The sequence below is a fragment of the Poecilia reticulata genome, chromosome 1 (assembly GCF_904066995.2).
Source record: "Poecilia reticulata chromosome 1, P_reticulata-male-v2, whole genome shotgun sequence".
Lineage (NCBI taxonomy): Eukaryota > Metazoa > Chordata > Actinopteri > Cyprinodontiformes > Poeciliidae > Poecilia > Poecilia reticulata.
In genome coordinates, this window is record NC_088830.1 from 8788993 (window position 1) to 8812441 (window position 23449).

Genomic DNA, 23449 nt, shown 5'->3' on the forward strand with positions numbered 1-23449 from the left:
ATAAACATTCCTCTCATTTTTCTGACATTTAGCTAAAAGAAACTAATTTTGGCTTATCCAACTTAAAAAGGGTCAGAAAAAAAAAAATCTGTGGTTTTGAGTCATTTTTATCTTGTCTGCAAATATCTGGTTGCATTTGGATTTCGGTAATCTTTCCATAAAATGTGAAACTGTAATAAAACTACATTAAAAAGAGATGAGAAAATGCAAAGACTGGATGTACAATATGTTTATTGTCAATGTTTTACTAGACAATTACAAAAAGGAACAACTCATAGAGGGCGTGTGTGTTTTGCGGTTGCTTTTTACCCCCAAATCTTACGATACTGCAGTTGGGCGCCGCGGCGGTATTCCGCTAACGTACTGTACAAACGCATCACAGCTCCCCCTGAACATAAACACAAGCGAACGTGAAACAATAACATGAAAGTAGAAACTGTTCTCGGTGTCACTGCAGGTTGTGGATCATCTCCTCCTTGGCAATGAGGTGCGTGGTCTTGTTGACCAGCGACATGAGGGAGTTGAGTTTCTGCGACCAATCGTTGAGCAGGTCGTTGGGGTCTTTGGGCCGCTGAAAGTTGATGATGCCGGCGAGCCGGTCGACCTTGGCATAGATGGTCTTGTTTACGACGAGGCTGGAGAGGAAGTCCTCCGACTCCTGGCGTAGGATTTCAACAGGTGGATTAGTAACGTCGTTTTTTGTTTTTTTTTGGTGGTACTGTGAGCTTTAGATGGAACGAGCTGCTAAAAGGTTTGCTTACGTCAACAGAGAGGTCCAGCAGGCCAGCCATCCTTTTCATTGTGATTCTGGTGTAATATTTGGCCATTATTCTGATGTTCTGAGAGAGAAAGACAAAAAAAATCTTCAATATAATTACAAGCAATAATGGAGACCAACCTCCAGAGATGTAAAGCTTACTTAAGTAAGAATAAGGAGACCCAAATCAGATTTTCATCCCCCCTCCCGACTTTTTTATGGCGGTCCAAACGGCTAAGGTTTCTGCAGGTTCCACCAACTCAAAGTTAAGACTTTTTAAGACTGTTGTGAATGAAGTTTAAGACCTTTATCACAACAATAATTTAAAATATGAAAATCGTATATTTTGCGATGTTCTTTATAGCCTTAACTCCCACAGTGCCAAGCTTTTATGCAGATTGCACAAGTTTGCCATAGATGTGAGCCAATGGCGAAGACGGACATCATCTGTCCAACTGGCAATAAATTTGCTCTGATGCCAGATGCAAAATAAATAAATAAATAAAACGATAGCTAGCTAGCATGGGTATATTAGCATCTAACTAGCGGTAGCCTCAACCGCTTCGAGTCGCAGAACGCAATGAAGAAGTCTGTATGAGACTCATTTTTTTTCTGTCAGGCAAAAGTTTAACAAACCAACAGAGAAAATGCAAGTTAAATATTCCCACAACAACAACATTTAAGACCTTGTACTTATGTGTATTTATGGCCTAACTAAACATAAGACTTTTTAAGGATGCACAGAGAACAGGATAATAAAGCTAGAAAAAGTAATGGTTGGTGCTTCAACGCAAAGAGAAAACGTACAGATGGACACTCTACCTGGGGAAAAAAACAACAAAAAAACAAACTCAAACACAAGAGCAACAACACAAGAGAATCTAATTTACATTTGGTGCGACTCCCGATCGTTTTGCCCTGCCCTTCCAGGAGTGACTTACATGCTCCACCACCCTGTTCTTAAGGTCCTTCCACCTTTTCTCTCCCTCCTCTGAATATGAGAAGACGTCCGTCGCCGGGCTCTCAGATGAGCCTTCTCTCAGCTCCTTCCCATAATCCTCCACCAGCGAGGCCCAGCGCATTAGCTCCATAGTGGTAAACTGCTTCAGAAGGTCCCTGGGAAAAGAGGAAGAACGTCTCTCTCAGCGTGTCGTAATCGATTTGTCAGCGGCGGAGTCGAAGCACGTTGAGGCACGGGTTGGTCTTACTTGTATTTAGGGATTTCTTCCAATTTCTTGTCGGCGCTGATTCTGTGCACAAGGTCTGACTGTTCGTTGTCGTAAGGAGACAGGATCACGTACAGCACCACACTCTTCAGGGCCTGTAGGGCGGAACAAGCAGGAAATGCACATTAGCCGATTGCAGCGTTGTGCTCCCCGTGTTATATTAAGCCATCGTGCGCAACCAGGTTTCAGTCAATGAGAACTACATCTGACGTTTGATAAGCACTTTGCAAACACCAGCTTCATGAAACCTAACCAGAAAACAGTCGCGCTTGATAAAGGAGTGAAAACGCTAAACCATTTGTCCTCTGAAACAAAAATCTGTCGACACTCCACCTGCTGCCACTTGCTGCTGTCCTCCAGGATGCAGGGCGTGTCGTAAATGGCCTTGTAGTGCTTGCATATTGACAGGTAGGAGCCCTCGTGCTGGTCCACTTGAATCATCAGGTTGTAATACTTTAACTTCAGCTCCTGTGTTGGTAAAAGGACAAAAAAGTTTTAAGTTCGCAGTTTGGGTGGACAGTAGATGATGCAACAGCTTCTGAGAGAACAGAAGCTGCCAGGACTGCTGCTGTCTCTTACCTCGCTCCCTTCCTCCTGAAAGAACTTGGTGTTTATCTTCTTGCTGATGATCTGGGTGCGAATATAGTCTTTGACAGCGATGCAGAGCCTCATCTGTTCCAAGATAAACTCCACCTTCTCCTTCTTCTCCATGGAGCCATACGTCTCCACCTGAGCAACAAAAAAAAAGAAAAAACAACAACCCATAAGTGAGGCGGGTCTTAGCAGCTCGCATATTACTTGTACTACTTGTGCATAAAAAGGTTTGGATCTCACCTGTAGCTCCTGCAGAATGGCGGCAGCCTCTTTGACGTCACCGCTCTGCTCCTTGATGTTGGCCAGGGTCTTTGTCAGCCTTGCACGCTCGATCTCGACGTAGATCTGTCAGAGAGAACCGTTTAGTGCATTGAGACAAGCAGCTAGCCTACCTATTAGTACAGGATTTAAAGGGCAAAATCACAGTGGACATGGGTCAGCACTTCTCTCACTTGTTGTCAGTTGCGTGGCTGAAAAAAAATGCAACAATGCTTTTCCCTTTGTTGCAAAGACAAGAAAATGTGGCTGTAACTGGTCACACTATTAGGGGATTGGCAGAAGTGCCAATAACACCCTTTGCTAACATTGAAAACATTTACTGCACTTAGCTTCCCCTAAATTTGTGCTTAGGGGAATTAATCCGTTAATGGCAGAGCTAAATTTCCACTTAGTGCTTTTGCCGAGTTTGGAAACATTTAGTGCACTCATCTTCTTGTAAATTCTGCTAAATTAATTTTTCCTGATAAATTATTCCACTATGATAGCAGAGCTAAATTTTTCCCCCATTTAGTGCTTTAGCATTTTTGCTAACTTTGAAAACGTTTAGTGTACTTAACTTTACCTAAACTAGGTTTTCCAGATAAATTCTTAAGCGCTAATTTACTTGGCTGCTTTGAAAGCTTTCAGTTGAATAAAGTTCAACATCTGCATCGACTTCTACAATTCTCCAAGTAGTTAGTCGTTTATATTCATGCTTTTATTTTGAAACACATTCTTTTTTTCTTTTTAAATAAACTTTATTGAGCAAGGAAGGGGCAAAAGAGTCATGGATACTGACTACCTGAGCAGTTAGCCTGACTAACTAGCTAACATCAGGTTGTCATAGTGCCAGTGTTACGCTACATAAGAAATACACACAAAAAACAGCAATAAATGCTTAGTCAGGGAGTTTTATGGTTCAATCTCTGCCTCAAAATCAAAAATACCTGTATTAATACGTTGAACGGTTTTGGCAGAGCCAGGAACAGTTATTGCTTTTCTCTTTAAAATAAAAACAATAAAAAGTTTTTTTTTTTTTTTGCTTTTCCTTTTAGTATCCAATTAAACTGGGTTTGCTCAGTGAGAATCAAATACAGTGAGAATCAAATATAGGCCCCTTCCGTTTATATCAAAGTCTGTTTCTTAGATTAATTTGAATGACAACACAGTCAGTAAAAGGACATAGTAATTATGGCATCAAGGGATTCCATACCTTGCCTGCAGTCACAGTGCGAAGTGTGTCTATAAGCCTCAGCTTGATGTTCAGATCAGTTACTGCATCCACGTATTTGTAGCATTCCTGCACCATTTTGGCAACAGCCTGAGATGAAGAGCAAAACAAATCACATATTTAGACCACAGTAAAAACAAATTTACCCAAGGAAAGTTACATTTTATATGAGCATATTTCAAAACCCATTGAAATATGAGTTTTAATATTTCAATTAGTTTGAAATATGAAAACTCATTTTTCATACGAGTTTGAAAAAAATACTCATGTTCATATTCATGAACGTATGAGTATATTTCATATTTCAAAATTTGTATTGCAGATACAAACTTTATATCTGCAACACAAACATTTGCAGATATCGGAATTTGTGCAAATTTTTCAGAAATCACAAAATTTTCAGTATAGTAATAATTTGCATTGCAGTAGAGCAACTCAATTTGATGACTGACAATCTCACAAAATTACTTTAAACAATTTCTATTTAAGACGTTAATGTGTTAAGGACTTCCAATTAAAATATGTAAAAAAAAAAATTTTATTCTGCGTTTTAATTGAGGAGGCCATATGTAAGAGATTGGCAAAGTTATGAAGAAAGCAGCGATCAGGGTAAACAGAGCACTGACCTGTTTGAGTTGACTCCTCCGCTTGGTGAGTAACATGATGTTTTCATTCAGAGCGTCCCAATCCTTCGCTTCATAACACATCTGGACCACGGCCACGAGGATTCTGGAGGTGGACACCATATCTGATGCCTGTGAAAATTTAAAGCAGAATCTATTCATTAAATATGTATACGCAGAAATGTGTTAGTGTGTGTGTGTTTTTTTTTTTAAAGAAATTATTTTGGTTAAAGTTTTCTGAGCTATTTTCAAGATAAATGCACCAAACTCAACCTTTTCCAGTTAATGTGTTGGTTTTTGTTAACTTGTGTAGCTCTGACCACAATTCATGTTCAAGACTTGCTAAGATAATGTCTTTTTTTTAACGCTTTTAGCTTTTCCCTCGCTAAAGCTGAAAATATTTCTGATCAGTCATAATGTGGGGGACAGAAAAGCGACACTGCTTGCCACAAGCACGAGGCATCATTTTTGTCATCGCACTAGCATGGCACCACATAGGCGTTTGGGTATAACAGTGCCTGCCCATTGAGACTCCAGCTGCAGGTGGAAACACTCTCCCACACCGGAGATCCAGTGATGCTAAGCTAATAGGACGCAGGAAGGTGCAGGACCAGGAGCTGACTTGGAACCCATAGTAACTGCTTGCAATTCTAGTTAATATTTTGAAACTACAGTTTGCAAGCTACAAGCAGAAGGTGTTTCAGCGAGCTGACCGCAGGCTCAGTGACAAAAATAGCTACCTTGAAATCTGAAAGTTGCGTGTTTGAATCCGACTTCCCCATTTATCTTGGGCAAGGCACTGAAGCCCAAGTTACCTTCCACTATACGTTTGTGTGAAAGTCGCTGCTGGGTGAATGAGACTAATAATAGAAAAGCACTTTGAGTGGTTGGCACACATTGATCCTGAATCGATGTTGAATCAAGATGAAAAGAAGTTCTGTCTCCCCATTTTTTTCTGAATTTCATTTCATATATGTTTCAGAAAAGAATTAAGTAGAACTTAAACTAAAAGGGGGAAAATGTATCAAATGAACTTCATAGTCAAACAGTAGATGACTCACATCATCAGGAGCTGTGTCAAAAACAACCCAACACTATTCATGTTAAATTGTTATATTGAGAAGAATTAAAAGCTCTCACATAATTTCTTGGACACAAGGAATTATTTTGTAGTTCTTATGAATATATCAATTACAATAGCTTCTTTCTTATTTGTAATGTAAATGTATAATGTTAACAATTTCTAGTGCTGCATCAGGTGGGAGGTTTTCGCTTACCGTTCTGGTCTGTTTCTCCAGTGACAACAAACTCTCAATAGCCTCTTGTAACTTCCCCTCCTGTAGAACAGAACACAAAAGCATCAGCTTTAATATCTTTTTTTTAAATTACAAACGCCAAGCTTTTTTCTCTCTCTCTTCTTACAGAATGCTAAAGATACCGGTTAGCAGGTTGGCTACTTCTGAAGAAGCTAACATCAGTGCTAAACATAGCTAGTATCCCTTTAACAACAAACTTCGGAGTTTTTAGAGAAAAAAACACCAAAGTGGTATTAAGCGTGGGTAAAAACATATATTCGAACTTATAAGTAATATGTGCTCATTATATGTGGTCATGTTAGGATAAAACTGAAGACACCTCAGTTGTATGATAGCTTAAGTGCTAGCGCACCGATCGGGATGCACCATGACTCAGCCAGCGCTGGCCTTCTTTTAAAAGCTCACTTACTTTGGCCATTTTTTCGCACTCCGGAAGCCTCTCATCTACAGTGGAACTGTAATCAATCTCCATCTTCACGATCCTTCCATCGGACCTCTCAGATCGTTCCTCAGACATTGTTGCGATTGAAAAAAGGGACAAACCACGACTCTTTTCCAGGCTCAGCCTGACGCTGTTTGTCTTGTCAAATGAACGACGCTAGGAGGTGACCAATCAGAACAGAGAATCGAATGGCTGGTTAGATGCCTGTAAGACCCAAGGGGGACGTCTCTAAAAAATATATTGTAATTTCTGTCAGGCGCAACAAAGGCAGCTTTAGTTTTACAGCTAACTGTGCTTTCAGAGTTGTAAAACTTCAAACAGTATGAACAGAGTCCGGTCAATAAATGCACCAATAAGACAAAGAACAATAAAATATACAAAAAACAAGAATGTTTAGTTAAAATATAAATATAAAAATATATAATTTTTAATGCAGAACCCATGAGAAAAGAGTACATACAGCTGGTTAAAATACATAAAGATTTGATATGATATGTTAAAATCCACAATTTTAAGATTCTATTCAATGTCAGTATCAACCATAATTATCTGAAATTTAATTTAATGTAACACAATGAACTTGAGTACAAGCAAACGAGAAAGACATATTTATTCTTGGATTAAAAAAAAATGTTTTTGTTGTCTCCCAGAAGAGGGATCATTTTAAAATTCAGACACTGAATTTTACACTTGTAAAATCATAGATTTACTAATGTATTAAACAGAAATAAAACCAGATCAGTAATTACTTTATTTGTAATACCTGATGGAGTGCCAGAAATGATAGGCACCCCTTTTAGACCCTGTCAGTTTGACAGTGAATGCTTTATTAGTTGAGAATAAAATAAATGCAAAATGTTGAACATTTAACTTCTTAAAGTATACACGGCATTGAGAAAGAAAGCCTTCTCGTACCCTTCACCACTAACCTAGCATAATCTCCAAAAGGAGCTTAAACACTGGGAAAATGGCAGTAGGTTCATGTTTATGTTCTTAGCCATAACTGTAATTAATTATTAACTTGCCATTTTGACGCTGCACCTTAATAGGAACTTGCACTCTTGTTTTGTATGGAGCATTTGTGATTTTATATAAATACTGAGACAGTTCTCTCTTGAGAATAAGAAATTATTTTCTAAATGAGATTTAAACTATATAAATAAAGGTCAAACAAAATTGATTTCTGTTCCAGTCGTGTTCCCGTTCCTTCCAAAGACTCAATTAGTTAAATCACAATGAAAGCAATTAGGATTGATGGGATTAATTTCCCTCTGGGATTATTAAAGTATTTTTAACCGAACTGAATTGAACTGAAGCAACAACAAAACACAAGCACAGCTTTGCAATCAAGGATGAGAGCACATGAAGTAAAGCACAGTGCCATGGCAACAGACCACCAGCAGGTGTCCTTCCATTATCTGCATCTTGTCTGTCTTTGCTCAGCAGCACTCTGCAGTGAAATGTTCCCTGCTTGTTGGTGAGAAACTGTCCCATACCAGAACCATTTAGTCCCCAAAACACATGCAGGAGTAATGCCTGATATACAGAGTGTGACTCAGTTTAAATGAAAGAATGATGAAATACAAAACATTTAAAATGGCTATTATTTCTAATTACTTAAGCAAGCTTTTTAGTTACCAAATGCTAAGGGCGCCAGCCATCCAGGGGCGCCATAAAAGGGGAAAGGAAAAAAGGAACTTTAACTATTCTTTTTAAAACTTATAGGTAATAATATAATTTCCTAATATGAAAGATTCTATAATAATTGTTCTGCACGGCAAAGAATGTTAAATACTACATTTAATAATAATGATACTGTGCTTAGCTATCCTGCCTCACAGTTCCTGCATAGGTTGGACTGATCAAATCAGAGTATTTTCAATATTTTCAGTGTATTTATGACTTATGTTTTGGTGAACACTTTCTTCTAAGCTAAAAAAAATAAATAAAAGGCAGCATTTAGTGTCGCCATATATAAATTGGTGAAACAAATGGAGGTTGGGGCAAATAAAATCTCACCTAGGGTGCCAAAGTGTGTAGGGTCGACCATGAACAGAATGATCACAAAATCCAGCACCTTTAAAGCCAGCAATTTGATAAAACATCTAAAAAAAAACCCAACAAAAACACCAATTTCAAAGAGTTTGCTTGCAGAATCAGGAAACTGTAGCAAACCGTACAGAAGCATTGAATAAAGCGGTGGGGACCAGAACGATATCTATGTTTATTTTTCTGATTTAATCTGTAAAATTAGACTAAGCACCCTCAGGAATTTTGTAATACTCAAACACAGCAACAGGGTTGTTTTTTTTTACAGCTATTTTGCCCGAGAAGTTAATTAACCTTTCATTTGAGCTTGAAGCACTTATTTATAGCTTAGCATCATTTCATTAAATGTAACTGCAGTTCACTGTATCATTACTGTGTAAAGGTAAATGCGTGTATTAGGCTATAGGCTGACACTGCAGGATAATATAAAGTAATTACAATGTCTTTTTATTGCATTGCCTTCATTTACGATTAACACTCTGAGGATAAGTTGTGTTTAGCAGCATTACATTAGGTAGAAATAGCTCGTACATTCGCCTGTTTACTGAAGATGAGAGTTCAAATTGAAATGCCGGTTCAGAGGGTTTGCCGTCCCAGGCAGGAATATATTGTGGAGGGAAAATGCCTGCTGACGAGGCAAAAAGGCAGTTTGTCCGCATTATTAGTGCACAGATTTTGCTGAGTGGATAAAAAAATGTCAGTGGTGTCGATAAAAATCAGCAGCCCAACCTCTCCTTTAATTAAAATGTACGGTGTCATAACGTGGCAACATTGTTTTCTGTTGTTCTCACGGCGAAGCAGGGCTCTGGGCAAGTAAGCGTGACTAACCGCTGAAATTATAGCGTCATCCCGAACGCTGGGCCATTGAGCTCAGCTTTTATGAGTTCTTTCGCGGTGAAGCACAGACCAAATTTCTTGTTAACTCCAAGGATAATGAACGATACAATCGGTGTTACTTTGGAGGCCCAAGGGAAACACTTCGAAGATGGCAACATTTTCAGCAGAATTATGTTGGATGGAACTAAATCTTCAAAAGTGATACATCGTCAGATGTTTGCTCAGAAACATAACCTGCAGGAGTAGCTGCAGAAAATCTGGCTACAATGTTTGACAAATGCACATTTAGTGAAGATAAAACAAAGATAAGTCTTTTTTTGTGTGTAAATCTACTGCTGCAGCAGGAATCTTTTGTGTGTGTGTGTGTGTGTGTGTGTGTGTGTGTGTGTGTGTGTGTGTGTGTGTGTTTATATGTACTTATATGTGATTTTGTTTAAATTTCTTGAGTTTGGGGTGGTTGTGTGTCTGTGTGGTGTTTGTGTGTCTGTTGCTGAGCAACAGGTTTCCACCAGGGGGCAGAACTGAGTCTGGACCAGCAGTCCTCAAGGGCTACCGTTCTGCAACTTTTAGATGTGTCTCTGCTCAAACACACCTGGATCAAATAAACTGCTCATTTCCAGCCTATTGCAGAGAGGAATGAATGCTGGTGAGGAAATTCAGACATTTTGGAGCAGAGGTGAATCTAAAAGTTGTAGGATGGTAGCCTTTGAGGACTGGAGTTGGTGACCCCTGCCCTAGAGAGAAGCTCTCGGCAGGACGCCCCTGCACTTGTACTTGCGTCCCCTGGGTCACAAGCTTAAACAAAAAACATGACCGTTTCTGAGTTGGATCACTGATATATTTAAGTCACAATTGAAACCAGGAGCATACATACAGCAAAATCGCATACAGAATGATTATTGGAAACTTCTGATTGGTTAATCCACAGGTTTGAGTTCACTGCAGGCACACCTGGAACTAGTTTCTGATATGGGCGATATGGGCCACCGCCCAGGGCGGCATCTCACCAGAGGGCGCCCGGTCCACCGCTGTCATTCTCCTTGGGTAAGAGCCATGAAATGTTTACATTATAGAAAAAATATGCAAATGCTTTGTGCATTGGCAGCATAAGCCAATGTAAAAACATTTTAAAAGGCGGATCTGCTCCAATCAGCAAACAAAAATCTCATCAAATTGTCATGTGATATGTTTGCCTAAATATTCAAAGCAGAAATATTTTGGTTTCTTTCATGCAAGAAACATCTGTTCCACAGCATATGGAACAATAGACTGTTTGTGGCTTATGCGTGTTATAAAGCAAAAAAACAGAGCCTCAGGGTCATAACTGTCAGTGGTTTCTCATTTTAGCAAATTATGTTTCTTTTGCAAAAGGGTTCATATAACATTTAGAGAGGAGACAATTTCTGCTGTTGCTGCAGCTGGAAGTCAACATTAAAAACTCACTTCTGTATTTCATTGACACACCGTGTAAATATGAAACGGGAAAACTTGTCTTTACACCAGAAGACCCACTTTTAATGGATGAATTAAAGCAGCAAGCTGTACGATTAAATCCTTTAGTTCGGACTGAGTAACTTTGGAGACCAAATAAAACAGAAAAATCGTGTAAGGTAAAGATTACAGAACAAACGGGACGTAAACGGGATCGGTAAAGACCTGTTTCAGGCACATGAACAGAAACGACACAGGCAGCTCAAGCCACACAAAAACAACATTACGTACATGCATAAATCACTCTGCTAATGTCGAAAAAACACAATTTTGTGTTTCCATTGAATAAGAAAGGTAAATAAAATCACAGGCTAAACATAAATCATTAAAAATAATGGCAGCAAAGGACGTGAACAGTTACTAAAGCTATAATTCAGCCATGGCATTAGTGCTCATCATCTGTTGGCCAGCTTATTCAAGCATTGGTGGAACCCATTATCCTTGGGAGTTACTACATATCCTGCATTTTATGGAAACTGCAGTGTGAGATTTTACAAAAGAGTTACATATTCAACACGTTCGAATGACACACAGCATTTTATGAATTGTGAGAAGCTGTGAGAGCTCTAGTGGAATCAACTGTGCATTATTGTCTGATAAACAAAACAAAACTCAAACAAACCATCCTCCTCTTTCTACTTCCTGTCCTCTTCGTCGTTTTTCGCCAGTAGCAACATCCGGCTGTTGAACACGTGACTCGTGTGATGGGGAAAAACTGTTCCGCTGCAGCTCTATTTCGATATGGCTGAAAAGCCACCTCATCCTAGCCTGAAAACGTTTTACCTCAAAAACATATTTATTTTTTTTCCCCTAAAAATTGCATGTTTCTATTTAGCAAATTTATTTGCTGAATTTCAATTTGCGCAATTCTATTGTCAATAGAAACACGACTATAGTGTTTATTGGAACCGTTTTTTTAATGCAAATGAATACTGTGCATTTTTTCTTCCCTGACGCTCCTAAACTGCATATTTATTTTAAACTGAGCCAACTATTATAACTGTACCTGCAGTATCGGTATGTTGTGAATCTGCATAGTGTAAAGTCTCCTGATTTTATTTGTAAGTTTTTGTAGATTTTTTTTTTTTAACCTTAGTTTGATCTTCTATTTATCTTTAACTTGCTTATGGACTCTCTAGAATTCCCCCCACTTTGGAACAATAAAGGATATTATAAATAATTCCCTCTATTTCATATGGAATGCCTTCTGACCATTTTCCTGATGAGTCAGCATTTGCAAAACATGTCGGGAAAAACAAAAGTGAGCACATTACGAGGCCAAACAACGAACACCTCAGCGGACATTTGAGCTAAACGCCGCTGTCCAAACACCGCTCGATTGTCTGCGCAATGGAATTACGCACGTGCAAGACATTAGAGGCAGTGAAACCACAGCCTTCACAAAAGGGGTGTGAAAGCGAGGAAGGGGTGCAGTAGCAGCAGCGAGCTGATGCTTCCTGTGCTGTGGTCTACCAGTGTTTCCATCGCGTCTCGCTTCGTGTCTTAGCAGCCCGAGCAGCGGTGTGTGTGTGTGTGTGTGTGGGGGGGGAAACAGGGGCCGAAGAGGCTGTTAGTTAACGTGGTTTTATTTTCCGATACCAAAAGAGCTGCTTTCAAGTAGAACAAGTAGAGCTGCTGCGAGAAGAAAGTAGCCCCCTTTTTTTTGAGGAGGAGGAGGAGGAGGAGGAGGAGTGGTGTGGGGGTTGTTTGATTTGACTTTGTACGCAGACAGGGGGTTCAGTTTCGAAACACTGCTGCGTTAAAACCCCCCATTTAATAAGCATACTGGACTTTATTCCTAACGGTACCTCAAAAAAAAAAAAAAAAAAAAAAAAAAAACTAAACAAAACAAAAGCGGGCAGGGGTAATTCACATCCGGGATAGACTCTTCAAAATAAAACAACTTCATAATTTTAGAACGTGAGCTACGCATATGTTTTTGTTCTTGTTTTTTCTAATCTTTCAATAACTTTAAGTGTTTTTAAAATAAAAACACTTAAAATAAAGTTTGATGTTTTAAAATAAAACAAAACTGTACTACAATCTGTAGTACTTACTATCAATACAGATTGATAGTACAATCTGTATTTGACAGATTACACTTCTGGCTCAGTAATGATCTGTTTAGGTGTGTTTCTCACCAAGATGAAGTTACTAAAGATTAGCGATGAAACGATTAATCAGATTTGCGATTAATCGATTTACTGAAATAATCATCAATTAATTTTCGACTAGTTTAAAAAAACCCAAAAACTAATCTTTCACAAAAAGCTTTTTTAAAAAGCCTTTTGTAAAAGAACAACACATTCAAAACAGTAATTAAGCCAAATATGTACATTTTACATTCACGATATATATATAAAATACTTTCTTTGTCTGTAAATATGTTCCCAAAATTCCTGGAGTGTTATAGTTTTAGCTTCACTTGGTTCAAATTCGGTAAAACAAATCTAAGCATCTCTTGCTATTCCGCCATTAATCAGTCAATCAAAAAAAACAAAACAAAACAAAAAGCAGAGAACAAATTAGCCATTATCTTTGAATTGAGATTCTTTTAAATAAATTTAACTGAATTTTCTTTTCTGTTATTTATTATTTTTTTATTTTATTTTATTTTTTTTACTTCAATTCAATATTATACTTGACTGATTTGTATTTCTACATCCTGACATTCGATCATTTGTTTCGACATATCCACGAATCCAGAAGAAAAAAAAAAAAAAAACTTTCTACGGCCGTCGGAGACTCTTATTCCGACGGACCGTCATCCTTCACCTCAGTGTGCGCTCCCAGCTTGACTGGCCGTCCCCCCCCCGCCCCCCACCCCACCTCCCGGCACTGTGGGAGGAGACATCCCTCCAGAAGCAGCCGAAGCTCCGTTCCTCACGTCACACAAGGCAATGCTGGAGACACACACAATCCGCTGGTTCCGATGAAAGGAAGAAGTCGAGCGTAACTCGGCTGTCCATGCGCTGACATCAGACATCGTCCAGATAAGCTCGGCGCTCACACACATCCTGCCGGGGCGGCGGGGAGGGGAAACTCTCTGCTGAGCTGCTACTATTGTGAACACATAGCGGGGGTCGCGTAGAGGGAAGAAGAAGAAGAAGAAGAAGAAGATGTTAATGAAGGAGTACAGGATATGCATGCCCCTCACTGTAGAGGAGGTAAGTTTTTATTTAAATTTTTAAAAATATTTATTTATTGCTCTCTCCCCTCTTCACCCCCCGCCCCCCTCACACACACGCATACTCTTCTTGGTTTCTTGTCTTTATTTATTTTCCTTTTCTTTTTTTTTTTTTTTCGTGCACGACTCCAGGGGATTTGTGCGCTTCCCGGGCGACATCGACAGCTATGATAGCGCGTCGAGGTTGATTGTGTTCCAGACATGTGGCTGGAGAAGGAAGGTTTACACGAAGCATGAGAAATGCTTTCAGATGAACTTGAAGCGCTCCGCTGAATAAAAACCATCCCCGTCTCCCTCAAGCCTACAGCAGGAGAAAGCCCGAGTTTAAAGAGAGCAGCTCAGCTTTGTCACACATTCATAAAACACTACATCTCTGAGGAGTGTCATCGTTCTCCCCCCCCCCCCCCCTCACCTCCAGCCCCCCCCCTCAAATTCCAGACTCTGCAGACGCTTTGCCTGCAGATTGAATTATTCCTCCCTAAAACTGCAGACAAGTCCTCTCCAGACTCAACTCTTCGGTTTCCCTGCAACTAATTCCTCCTGTGCTGCGCTGATTGATTCATTTGCGCGAAACAACGAGTCCACTGTTTAGAGTTCAATCTGATTTGCCTGTTTAATCTCGGGGTTAGAGTCTAAAATTAGCAGCTGGAGATGATTGTTTTTCCTGTCCTGGCATGTATGTAACGGTGCGTTTGGTCAATTATCAGCTCTGCTGCTGCTTCTTCCTTTTCTGTCCATGTCTTCAGTGGTTGAGATGTGTGGGTGTGTGTTGGTTTTCCTATAGCCCAAGGCCGCTGTCAAGTGGATTTACAGTCTACGCTTTGACACCATGTTTGGCCAGATGTTGGGATAAGAAAGCAGTGATGCTTTTTCTCTGGAAGAGCAAAAAAAAAAAATCTATAATCTTCATGATTAAAAGTTTGATAATAATCATATTTTATATATATTTCCTGGAATTTATTGGACTCCTACTAAAATGCAGCTTTGATTTCTTTCTCCTCTGACATGTAGTGCGACCTCACAGACGACTGCATCGGTTTCTCATGTTGCTGGGTTTGATGAAAGCATTCTCTACTGATAACCTATTTTTGGTTTTTTATTCTAAGTGGAATGAGATGCATCTTCCGCTCCATGAAATAAGCAGATGAGATGCCTTAGCATTTAATATCTCGCAGAGAATACCACATGAATATATATATATATATATATATATATATATATATATAGTTTTTCCACCCAGTGATGATCACCACAAACCTTCCCAGAGTTTCCCAAACCTGCTGCCAGTTTCCATTTTCCTCAATTGAAGCAGCGATGAAGGCATTACAGTAAAACCCCCCCTCATGAGTTCAAAAGGGAAATGCCATGTTTGTAATGCAAAGCTTTGCTAAGAGGAATGTGTTCTTGAATACTTCTGCATTGTGTGTGTGTGTAAGACGTCACACAGATGTGTTACGTGGGCGCCTGCATTTCTAAATGATTGTTACATTCATAGAAGCAGGCGCTCGGCTTCTGCGCCTGCTTACGTTAAGCAACCTCCATTTTCCCGTCGCTCTGGTTGGGACAGTTGAAGGTTGAGGATCAGGAAAGGTGAAGGTTACGGCTCTGACCTAACTTGTTCTGCGGTTGACGGCGTGTGTCTGGGGAAAAAATGAAATCGGATAAAACACTTTTCTTTCGCTTTAGCAGTATTTGTAGTGGATAAATGCAGCACTTAGACAAGACTGCATCCTTAATCTGTATCTCTTTATATTTAACTTTACATCATGCCTCAGAAGTGAAAACTTTGTTTGCTATTGCTTTTTGTTTTGCAAAAAATAAATAAGGAAGTTAAATTTTGACCTCAAATTGAGGCAAAACATTTGCTCCTTGACTTGGCCATCCGTCCGTCCGTCCGTCCGTCCGTCCGTCCGTCCGTCCGTCCGTCCGTCCGTCCGTTCGTTCATTCATTCATTCATTCATTCATTCATTCATTCATTCATTCATCCATCCATCCATCCATTTTCTTCCGCTTATCCTGGGTCGAGTCGTGGGGGCAGCAGCTTCAGAAGGGAGGCCCAGACTTCCCTCTCACCAGCCACTTCTTCCAGCTCCTCCAGGGGAATCAATCCCAAGGCGTTCCCAGACTTGGTCATGTGTTTTCTTATTTTTTCTTTCTGTATTCTAATTAGATTTCATATAATATTATTATTATTAGTAAAGCTTGAATCCATATTCTCCCCAGTAGAGTGCCGCTTTGAATGTTTTTAATGATATTCAGAAGAAAGTTTGGCTTTGTAGGATAAATTGACAAAGTTATTGTCATGTTAAGCTAAGTAGCACCAAGAGTCGAAAATATGAATTGTTCCAATATTGTCACCTTCCTAAGTCATTTTTTTCCAAACTGGATTTCTTTGTTTTTTTGCCAAAATCACTTCTGACAGAGTGACTCAGGCCTTTATTTTAGGAAGGTCTGTTGCTTCGTCTGAAGCATCTCAAAAATGCATTGAGGAAAATTTCAAAAACTGGAACAGAATCAACCAGATGGTCGTTCTAGGAATATATCAAAAGAAACAAACCAAACTTTTTCTTATTAGTTCCCTTTATGTATGGCAGACATTTTTTATTTTAAAACCCACTTCTCTGGCAGGGTATGAGATTGTGCTTTTGAAAAAAAAAAAAAAAAAAAAAAAGGCTTAAGCTTTAACTATGCTAGTACTAGTTTCTGATTTGAAATGCCTTGCAACTGGCGACTGCCTTTCAAGCAAGAACTTTGAATATCTCCAGGATTTAGACATTGATTTGATGGGTATTGATGAAGAAGACGGACGCAACACAATCTTTAGTTATAAGCAGCGGGTGCTCCAAAGATGAGCTGCCTGCAGAACTGCTGCGAGTTTCAGAGGAACCAGTCATTATGTGCTACCGACAGTGGTTTGTTGCGCTGCATTAAGTTGAAAAGGGAAACCAATGTCTTCTGTTGGCTTTATGTTGGGGAAGATTTATTTAATCCTGTCACTCTCTTGTGCCTTTCACACACTTCTGAACTTCTCCTGTAAGTTCTATAATATTTTAGTAGGTGAATTAATTCAATTTGAACCCCCCCTACGTTGGCTCAAAGCGGTATGACAGAGGTTTCGGTGTTTTTAATGGACACTCTGAAAAGCGGGCTGAAGAATACTGATAGATGTTTTGTTATCAAGATGAAGTGGACCACTGCTGAACCAAAGCTCTAAAGCTCGAAGACTTGCACTAATATACACTAATACTAAAGGGCCCCTTTCTACTTGAGTGGATGTACAATCCAGGAGCCAATAGTTGGGCTCGGTTTAACCGTCTGTCCCAAGATGGATCACGTGTAGCAAGTCAATACAAGGCATGTAAGGCTGTTTTTGTTTGACTAGCAGCCTCCCTGGCCTTTAATCCAGCTGCCTGGGCTATCTCTGCTAACTGTCGATGTCCTTTTCTACATATGAGCCGGCTCTGCTGCACGACTGTCTTGACAGAAACGTAAAACAAAACCACTTGTTATCTAATCTGGCGGTTGTGCCCAAAGAAATGCCGGTGTTCTGTCCGTTTCCATGTAAGGAGCGAGTGCTTTCAAGATGAAAGCTGAGACATGCTAACAAGTAATTGTATCGCCTGATGGAGACATGCTAACAATTTGTAGTTTGGAACAATACAATACAAATTGTATTCAGATATGTAATGAATGTTCATTTATTTGAGGGAAACAATAATATGTGTCATTAATTTTCATCTGTCTCCTTCTAGTTTGGATGGAATGAGATTTTGGGATAGTAAGACGCCACAATGTTTCTCATAGTGTATGTCTTGTAAAGCCCAAACCATTAAAATGATCTGTTGTTGTGTGATATTATGGCTTAAAAAATGTGACGGGGAAACGCTTTAAAGTTGGGATTCTGCAATTGAGAATCTTACTGTGAAGTACAAAAGGAACTATTTCTTGAGTTACTCTGTTGTGTTGACAGGGACGAGTTAGCCTGGCTAATTGGTTTCAAAACATTGAAGATTTATCCATCAATTTTTAATCAATTGACAACATTATGAATACTTGACGGGGACAAACAAGTGTGAGAGACTAAGTAGAAATGATTATTGAAGCCAATGCTAATGGTTAGCAACTAGCTAACCATAAGCTAACAATGCTAAAGTTAGCATCTCCATCAAAACTTCCTCCTTGTGCTAAACCAAATGGCTATTGCAGTGTTTGTGTTTGGACTGATGTGACCAGATTGAGTTCAAAATGTAATACTTATCTAAAAAAATGTAAATAAACATTTATACCGTTATTGAAAACACAGATTGAGCATTTCCATTACTTTTATGGGCCTTAGGCTAAGTATACAAGTATAAAAACAAGCTGGTCAAATCTGAAATGGCATACTCTAAACTAATTACTGATTTTTTAAAAATGTAGTTTGTTATTCATAAAACCTTTACTCTACTCTATTTGTGAAATTAAACAAGCAACTAAGAACATGGCTTTTCCCCAAATACTTAAACCTCGTCTTGTTCTGGTGAATCCAATGTCACTTAGTATTTTTTCTTGCAAGCTGCATTAGTTCCTTGTAGATATTTTATATCAAGAAGAAATTTCCAATTTTTTCAATTTAACTTCCACAGTCGTGTCCCATGATGCTCCTCATGTGTCCTGAAACATTTGATCGTGCTCCTCTTTTTTAAATCACTGTGCCTGCCATACCTGCAACATGCCGTGATAACTTCCCGACTCTAATTGGTAGAGGAAGGAAATAAAAAGAACACTTCCTTTACATCGCAAGTGAAACTTTAACCCTGCTGAGGCGAACTTCCAGATATCAGTTTGATTGTTCAGCTGTCAAGAGTTTGACGGTGGTTCTGGGAAATGCCTGTGCTGAAGCCAGAAAGTAAGAAGCTCTCCTGCGGATGTATTGGAATTGGAAACGGTGTGTGTTGGTGTCTCCTAGGTGACACGAAAGCCGAAGCTTTCATGTCATCTAATAAATGATACAGCTGGCTTTCATATCTGTAAAAAAAAAAAAAAAAAAAAGGGAGACAAGTCCAGTTTGGATGAGTCCCAGAAAGCATAGCGTCATTACTTGTTTACAGTTGGTACTCCTCTGGGAAATTTACTGTAGAAGAGGCAGCATTTTTTTTTTTTATTTATTTTTGTCCCCCCTTCTGTGTGCTGTTATCACTGCTGCACACATTGCGGCGAGTTTCATCCCTCCTCTTCTAAAGGGCGAGTCAAAGTTTCCTACTTGTCCGAAAACAAAAGGCAAGAGCAGTTGATGAAGTTAAAGATGGAACGCCGGGGGCGGATGACCAGGGACGTGCAGCGGTGACCTCTTATGTGTAAGGGGAGGTGAAGAGGGGACAAAACAAACAAAAAAAAAGGGATGGCATAGAGTGGGGGAATGGTAAAGGTCATGCAGGAAGTTCTGGGAGATTTTGTTTTTCTTTGAAGCTCCCTGGGGTTGTGTGTGTGTGTGTGTGTGTGTGTGTGCGCGTGTGTACACTCAGAGTCGGAGTCACGGGTACATGCAGGGTCACGTCTCTTTTTGTGCATTGTCTTTGGGAGAAGATTAGCGTCTGCTGCTGGGCCGCGTTGCGTCATTATATCCCTGCTCAGCCGCAGATGTCGGAGCGGCTCTCTGCGCGGTGTTTATACGACGTTTAATAAACACGGCGCTGGCTGGAGGAGTCCTCCGACGTGCCCGAGCCGTCCTGCGAGTTTTGATGGTCTTGTCCCTCTGAGTCATCTTTGGGCGTGCGGGTGACGTAAAAGAGCTGCCCTTTTGTCGCCACGCTCCAGATTTTCTTCATTCCTACTGGATTATTATGAAAGTTTTTTTTTCTTCCTTCTTTTTTTTTTTTTTAAATGGAATTATGCGTGTTTTCCATTACGGCTTATGATCTGTGCCCTGCCTTTTTTTGGTTCTGTATGGATTCGACTGAAGGCAATGAAATGGAAGATGTTTTCCTACACATCAGAGGTCACATTTAAGAACCAGAACATGTAAAAAAAATCGTAAGAATATAAAAAGACAAGTCAATTAAAAATACACAAGAAGAGGCTTTAAAGAGGTTTTTGTTTGAATCATAAACTGCCTTGCCTGAACAAGGAAAGCTAGAGAAATCATTTTAGAGAAATGATTTTCCACTTTCGGGTTATGTAAAGCCCTGGAGCTGCTTTTGAAAGTATTCCTTGTTAAAAGTTTACAAGCCGCATTCTGTGCTCCGCTCTCTGCTAATACGCAAATATTTGCCTGTGTTAACTTTTAAAATTTACGGCGTATTAAGCAAAGTACCGTCATAAGTTTCAGGGATTTCACTCATTCCTCAGCCACTAATTTTTTTTTTTTTTTTTGAGTTTTGGTTTAAAGTTCAATGTCAGAAGATTTAGCAGTAACACTGCAGCGCGCCACTCGAACAAGAAATAATCCTTCTGCTTTTCAAGTACTCCAAGAATAACTTTGCTCTGTTCTCTTGCAAGCAGAGTCATTCATCAGAAACGGTGTCCTTTTTTTTTTTTTTCTTGGAAAGGATCAGGAGGTGTGATGCATCACAGGAGAGTAGCAGTCGACGTGCTACTCTCTCAGTTCTAACGTTGCGTCTTTCCCCGCCGCACCGGGTCTCCCTCGCGCCGCCCCTTCCTTTTGTCCGACACTCTGTTCAAGAAAACCTTGAGAATGCAAGCTGTGTTGTTACAAGCCCGACTCACAAATCGCCCTCAATCAGCTGCACCCTCGCTTACTAACCATGACCTTTGTCGATGAATCGGGGAGGTTTTAGCGCAACCAGAATTTCACACTCCGTTAGCTTCAGGTCACTAAGGTGATCACAATGGGACAGGATGGAGGCAGTGGAAAAGAAAGAGACGTGGAATGTTTCATTTTGTCATTCAGCCTTGACAGGGAGGAAAGAGATGTGTTCATTCATGAAAGAGTTGAACATCTGTGTATTTTGAGTGGGCCTATTGAAGTTGATGCCCTTTTTTTCTTGTGGCTGGTTTAGTGTCAGCTCTGGCATTGGCTCAGGTATATCTAAAACTACGGAGCGTCTAAGTCGCTAAAGTTAAGTCACGTTAACGGTGAGTACCAGAAAATACAAGCATGCCCATATTTTTTTTTTTTTTTTAAATTGAATTTTTTATTTGGAAAGGCAAGATACATTTATTTTGTACAATCCAGTGTCCACCACAATGGTGGGAAAAAAGAAAGAAAAAAAAATCACAAGCCAATCCAGGATTTTTGTATAATAACAAAGAACATCAGAGTGAGTGGGGGGTAGAGAGGGGTCAGGTCTCATTTTCTTTTCGTTAGAAGAAAAACACAGTAAAGAGAATAAAATTTACCATAATCCCGAACTGAGGTACAATACCCATCACAACATTATTTGCGTATAATAGATGATTTTAGTCCACATGAATGACTGATTTCACATAGTTTGTCCATTTAGACCAGATCTTGAAGAAAGTTTCTCTTCGACCTTGAACAGAAAAGGATAACTTCTCCAGAATGTAAATGTCCTGTACAATGTTGACCCAATCATCCACTGTGGGTGCTTCGGGCTTTAGCCATTTTCTAGTGATTGTCTTTTTGCTTGCTACCAGAAGAACTAAAAGCAGTTTTTTATCATCCAGTGCCCAGTTATCAAGTGAAATGTTTCCTAAATATAGGGATTCACACATACATGGGATCCTTTCAGTAAATATGTTATTAATGTGGGAACAAATTTGTTCCCAAAAAGCTTTAATCACCGGACAACCCCAGAAGATGTGGTGATGATTTGCTCCATTTGTTCCACAGAGTCTCCAACATGTGTCTCCGCTGCCCTGGTGTTTTTTCTGAACTGGAGTTACAAAATATCGAACAGAGTTTTTCCAACTGAACAGCCGCCATGAATTGGAGCTTGAAGTCACCCAGTGTAATTTATTAATCTGTTCCCAGACTTCAGTAGAGATTGATAGATTTCCTTCTTTTATCCACTTGTTTCTTATGTAGTCTGTGCCACCCTGTTTAGACAATAGAATACCATTGTACAATATGGAAATGAGTTTTTTGCATGAACCTGACTTCAACAAGGACATAAACACACTAAGAAGTCCTGGTTTGGCCGTTTCCCAATTGTGACATATATTTTGATTGAAATAGGACCTAACCTGTAGATATCTAAAAAAGTCATCCTTCTCCAACCCTTTAGAACTCTTAAGTTCCTCAAAACTCTGGAATACACCCTTCTCAGTAAATGTATAGTAGGAGGTTAGTCCTTTTTGGATCCATCCTCTGAATCTCCCATCAATCTTGTTTGGTTTAAAAGCTGAATCAAAGGCACACCATCTGAGTATTTTTATCTGGTTACCCAATTTACACATTTTAACAATCTTACTCCAAGAATCTAGCATGGTATGTAGTATTGACCCAGGTGGTATATTCAGCCCCCCTTGTAGGTCCTTGTCCATTAATACTGATATTAAAGGTATTCCTTCTACTGTTGCTCTTTCCAAATCTTTCCACCTTGCATTGTAAGATGAAGAGCACAGGCAGAACACAGGTCTTAATTGAGCTGCAAGGTAATAAACTTGTAGGTTAGGAAGACCAAGTCCACCTTTCTCTTTCTTTAACTGCAGCGTACTATATCTCACTCTTGCCTTTTTCCCCTGCCAGACATATTGAGCGATTAACCTTTCCCACTCTATGAATCGCCAATCTGATATCTGAATAGGTAAACACTGAAATAGGTATAGGAAGCGCGGGAGAATGTTCATTCTGACTGACTCCACTCTTGAGTGTAAATTTGAAAAAGGGATCAGACTCCATCTCTTCATGTCTAATCTCAGATTTGAAATTAGGGGCCCATAGTTGACTTCAAAGATCCTGGAGAGATCCTTGGGCAATGTGACCCCTAAATATTTAATGGATTCCGCCTCCCATTTCCAATTGAAGAGGTTCCTAATATTGTTTTGAGGGTTATAGTTTATTGTTAAAACCTGAGTCTTGGTAATGTTTATCTTGTAACCTGATAGGATACCATATTCTTCAATCACTCCCATAAGTACCGGTAGGGTTTTAGCTGGATTTGTTATGGTCAACAGTAAATCATCTGCAAACAATGACAACTTTTGTTCTCCAGATGCCATATGAACTCCAGCTATGTCCGTCCTCTGTCTGATCCACTGACTTAGAGGCTCAATGAACAGGGCAAAGAGGAGTGGAGAAACGCAGCATCCCTGCCTCGTTCCCCTTTCCAGAGTGAAGCGATCAGATAGGTCTCCATTAATTTTTATCCTAGCATATGGTCTATTATATAGAGATGCAATTACATCTATTATGGCCCGGCAGAACCCAAATTTGGACATAACTTTGTAGAGAAAAGACCATCTGACTGAATCAAAAGCCTTCTCTGCATCTAGACTCAGTACAAGTGTCTCTATTTTTTGTTGGGTTACATGAT

General features: G+C 39.6%; 2 protein-coding genes across 3 annotated transcripts in view; one reads left to right on the top strand and one right to left on the bottom strand.

Annotated features, from left to right (window-relative positions):
• Positions 1 to 214: 214 nt before the first annotated feature.
• psmd12 (proteasome 26S subunit, non-ATPase 12) lies at positions 215 to 6616 on the bottom strand. Of its 2 annotated transcripts, XM_008419676.3 has the most exons (11): positions 6415 to 6614; positions 5967 to 6026; positions 4693 to 4821; positions 4049 to 4156; positions 2818 to 2922; positions 2563 to 2712; positions 2317 to 2451; positions 1966 to 2078; positions 1699 to 1873; positions 762 to 839; positions 215 to 658 (listed from the first exon to the last, which is right to left on the bottom strand). In XM_008419676.3, the coding sequence occupies exons 1-11, from the start codon at positions 6520 to 6522 to the stop codon at positions 449 to 451; spliced, it is 1371 nt and encodes a 456-aa protein (XP_008417898.1). In that variant the 5' UTR covers positions 6523 to 6614; the 3' UTR covers positions 215 to 448. The 2 variants fall into 2 exon arrangements, with proteins under 2 accessions (XP_008417898.1, XP_081460979.1); XM_081604853.1 differs by lacking the exon at positions 215 to 658 and having other exon boundaries at positions 763 to 831; positions 6415 to 6616.
• A 7103-nt stretch (positions 6617 to 13719) lies between these two features.
• LOC103462469 (phosphatidylinositol transfer protein cytoplasmic 1) overlaps positions 13720 to 23449 on the top strand; it is a 75128-nt gene continuing 65398 nt past the window's right edge. Inside the window, exon 1 of the mRNA XM_081604915.1 lies at positions 13720 to 13991. Within this exon, the coding sequence (XP_081461041.1) occupies positions 13944 to 13991 (48 nt within the window). The 5' untranslated portion in view covers positions 13720 to 13943. The remainder of the gene's footprint in view (positions 13992 to 23449) is intronic.

Excerpts from the sequence above, each read along its gene's own strand:
- psmd12 (XM_008419676.3), bottom strand. The coding sequence starts at position 6,522 with ATGTCTGAGGAACGATCTGAGAGGTCCGATGGAAGGATCGTGAAGATG. Across the intron at positions 2,923-4,048 it reads GCACTGTGACTGCAGGCAAG|ATCTACGTCGAGATCGAGCG; the intron begins GTATGGAATCCC and ends TCTCTCTGACAG. Across the intron at positions 1,874-1,965 it reads GAAGAAATCCCTAAATACAA|GGACCTTCTGAAGCAGTTTA; the intron begins GTAAGACCAACC and ends CTCTTTTCCCAG.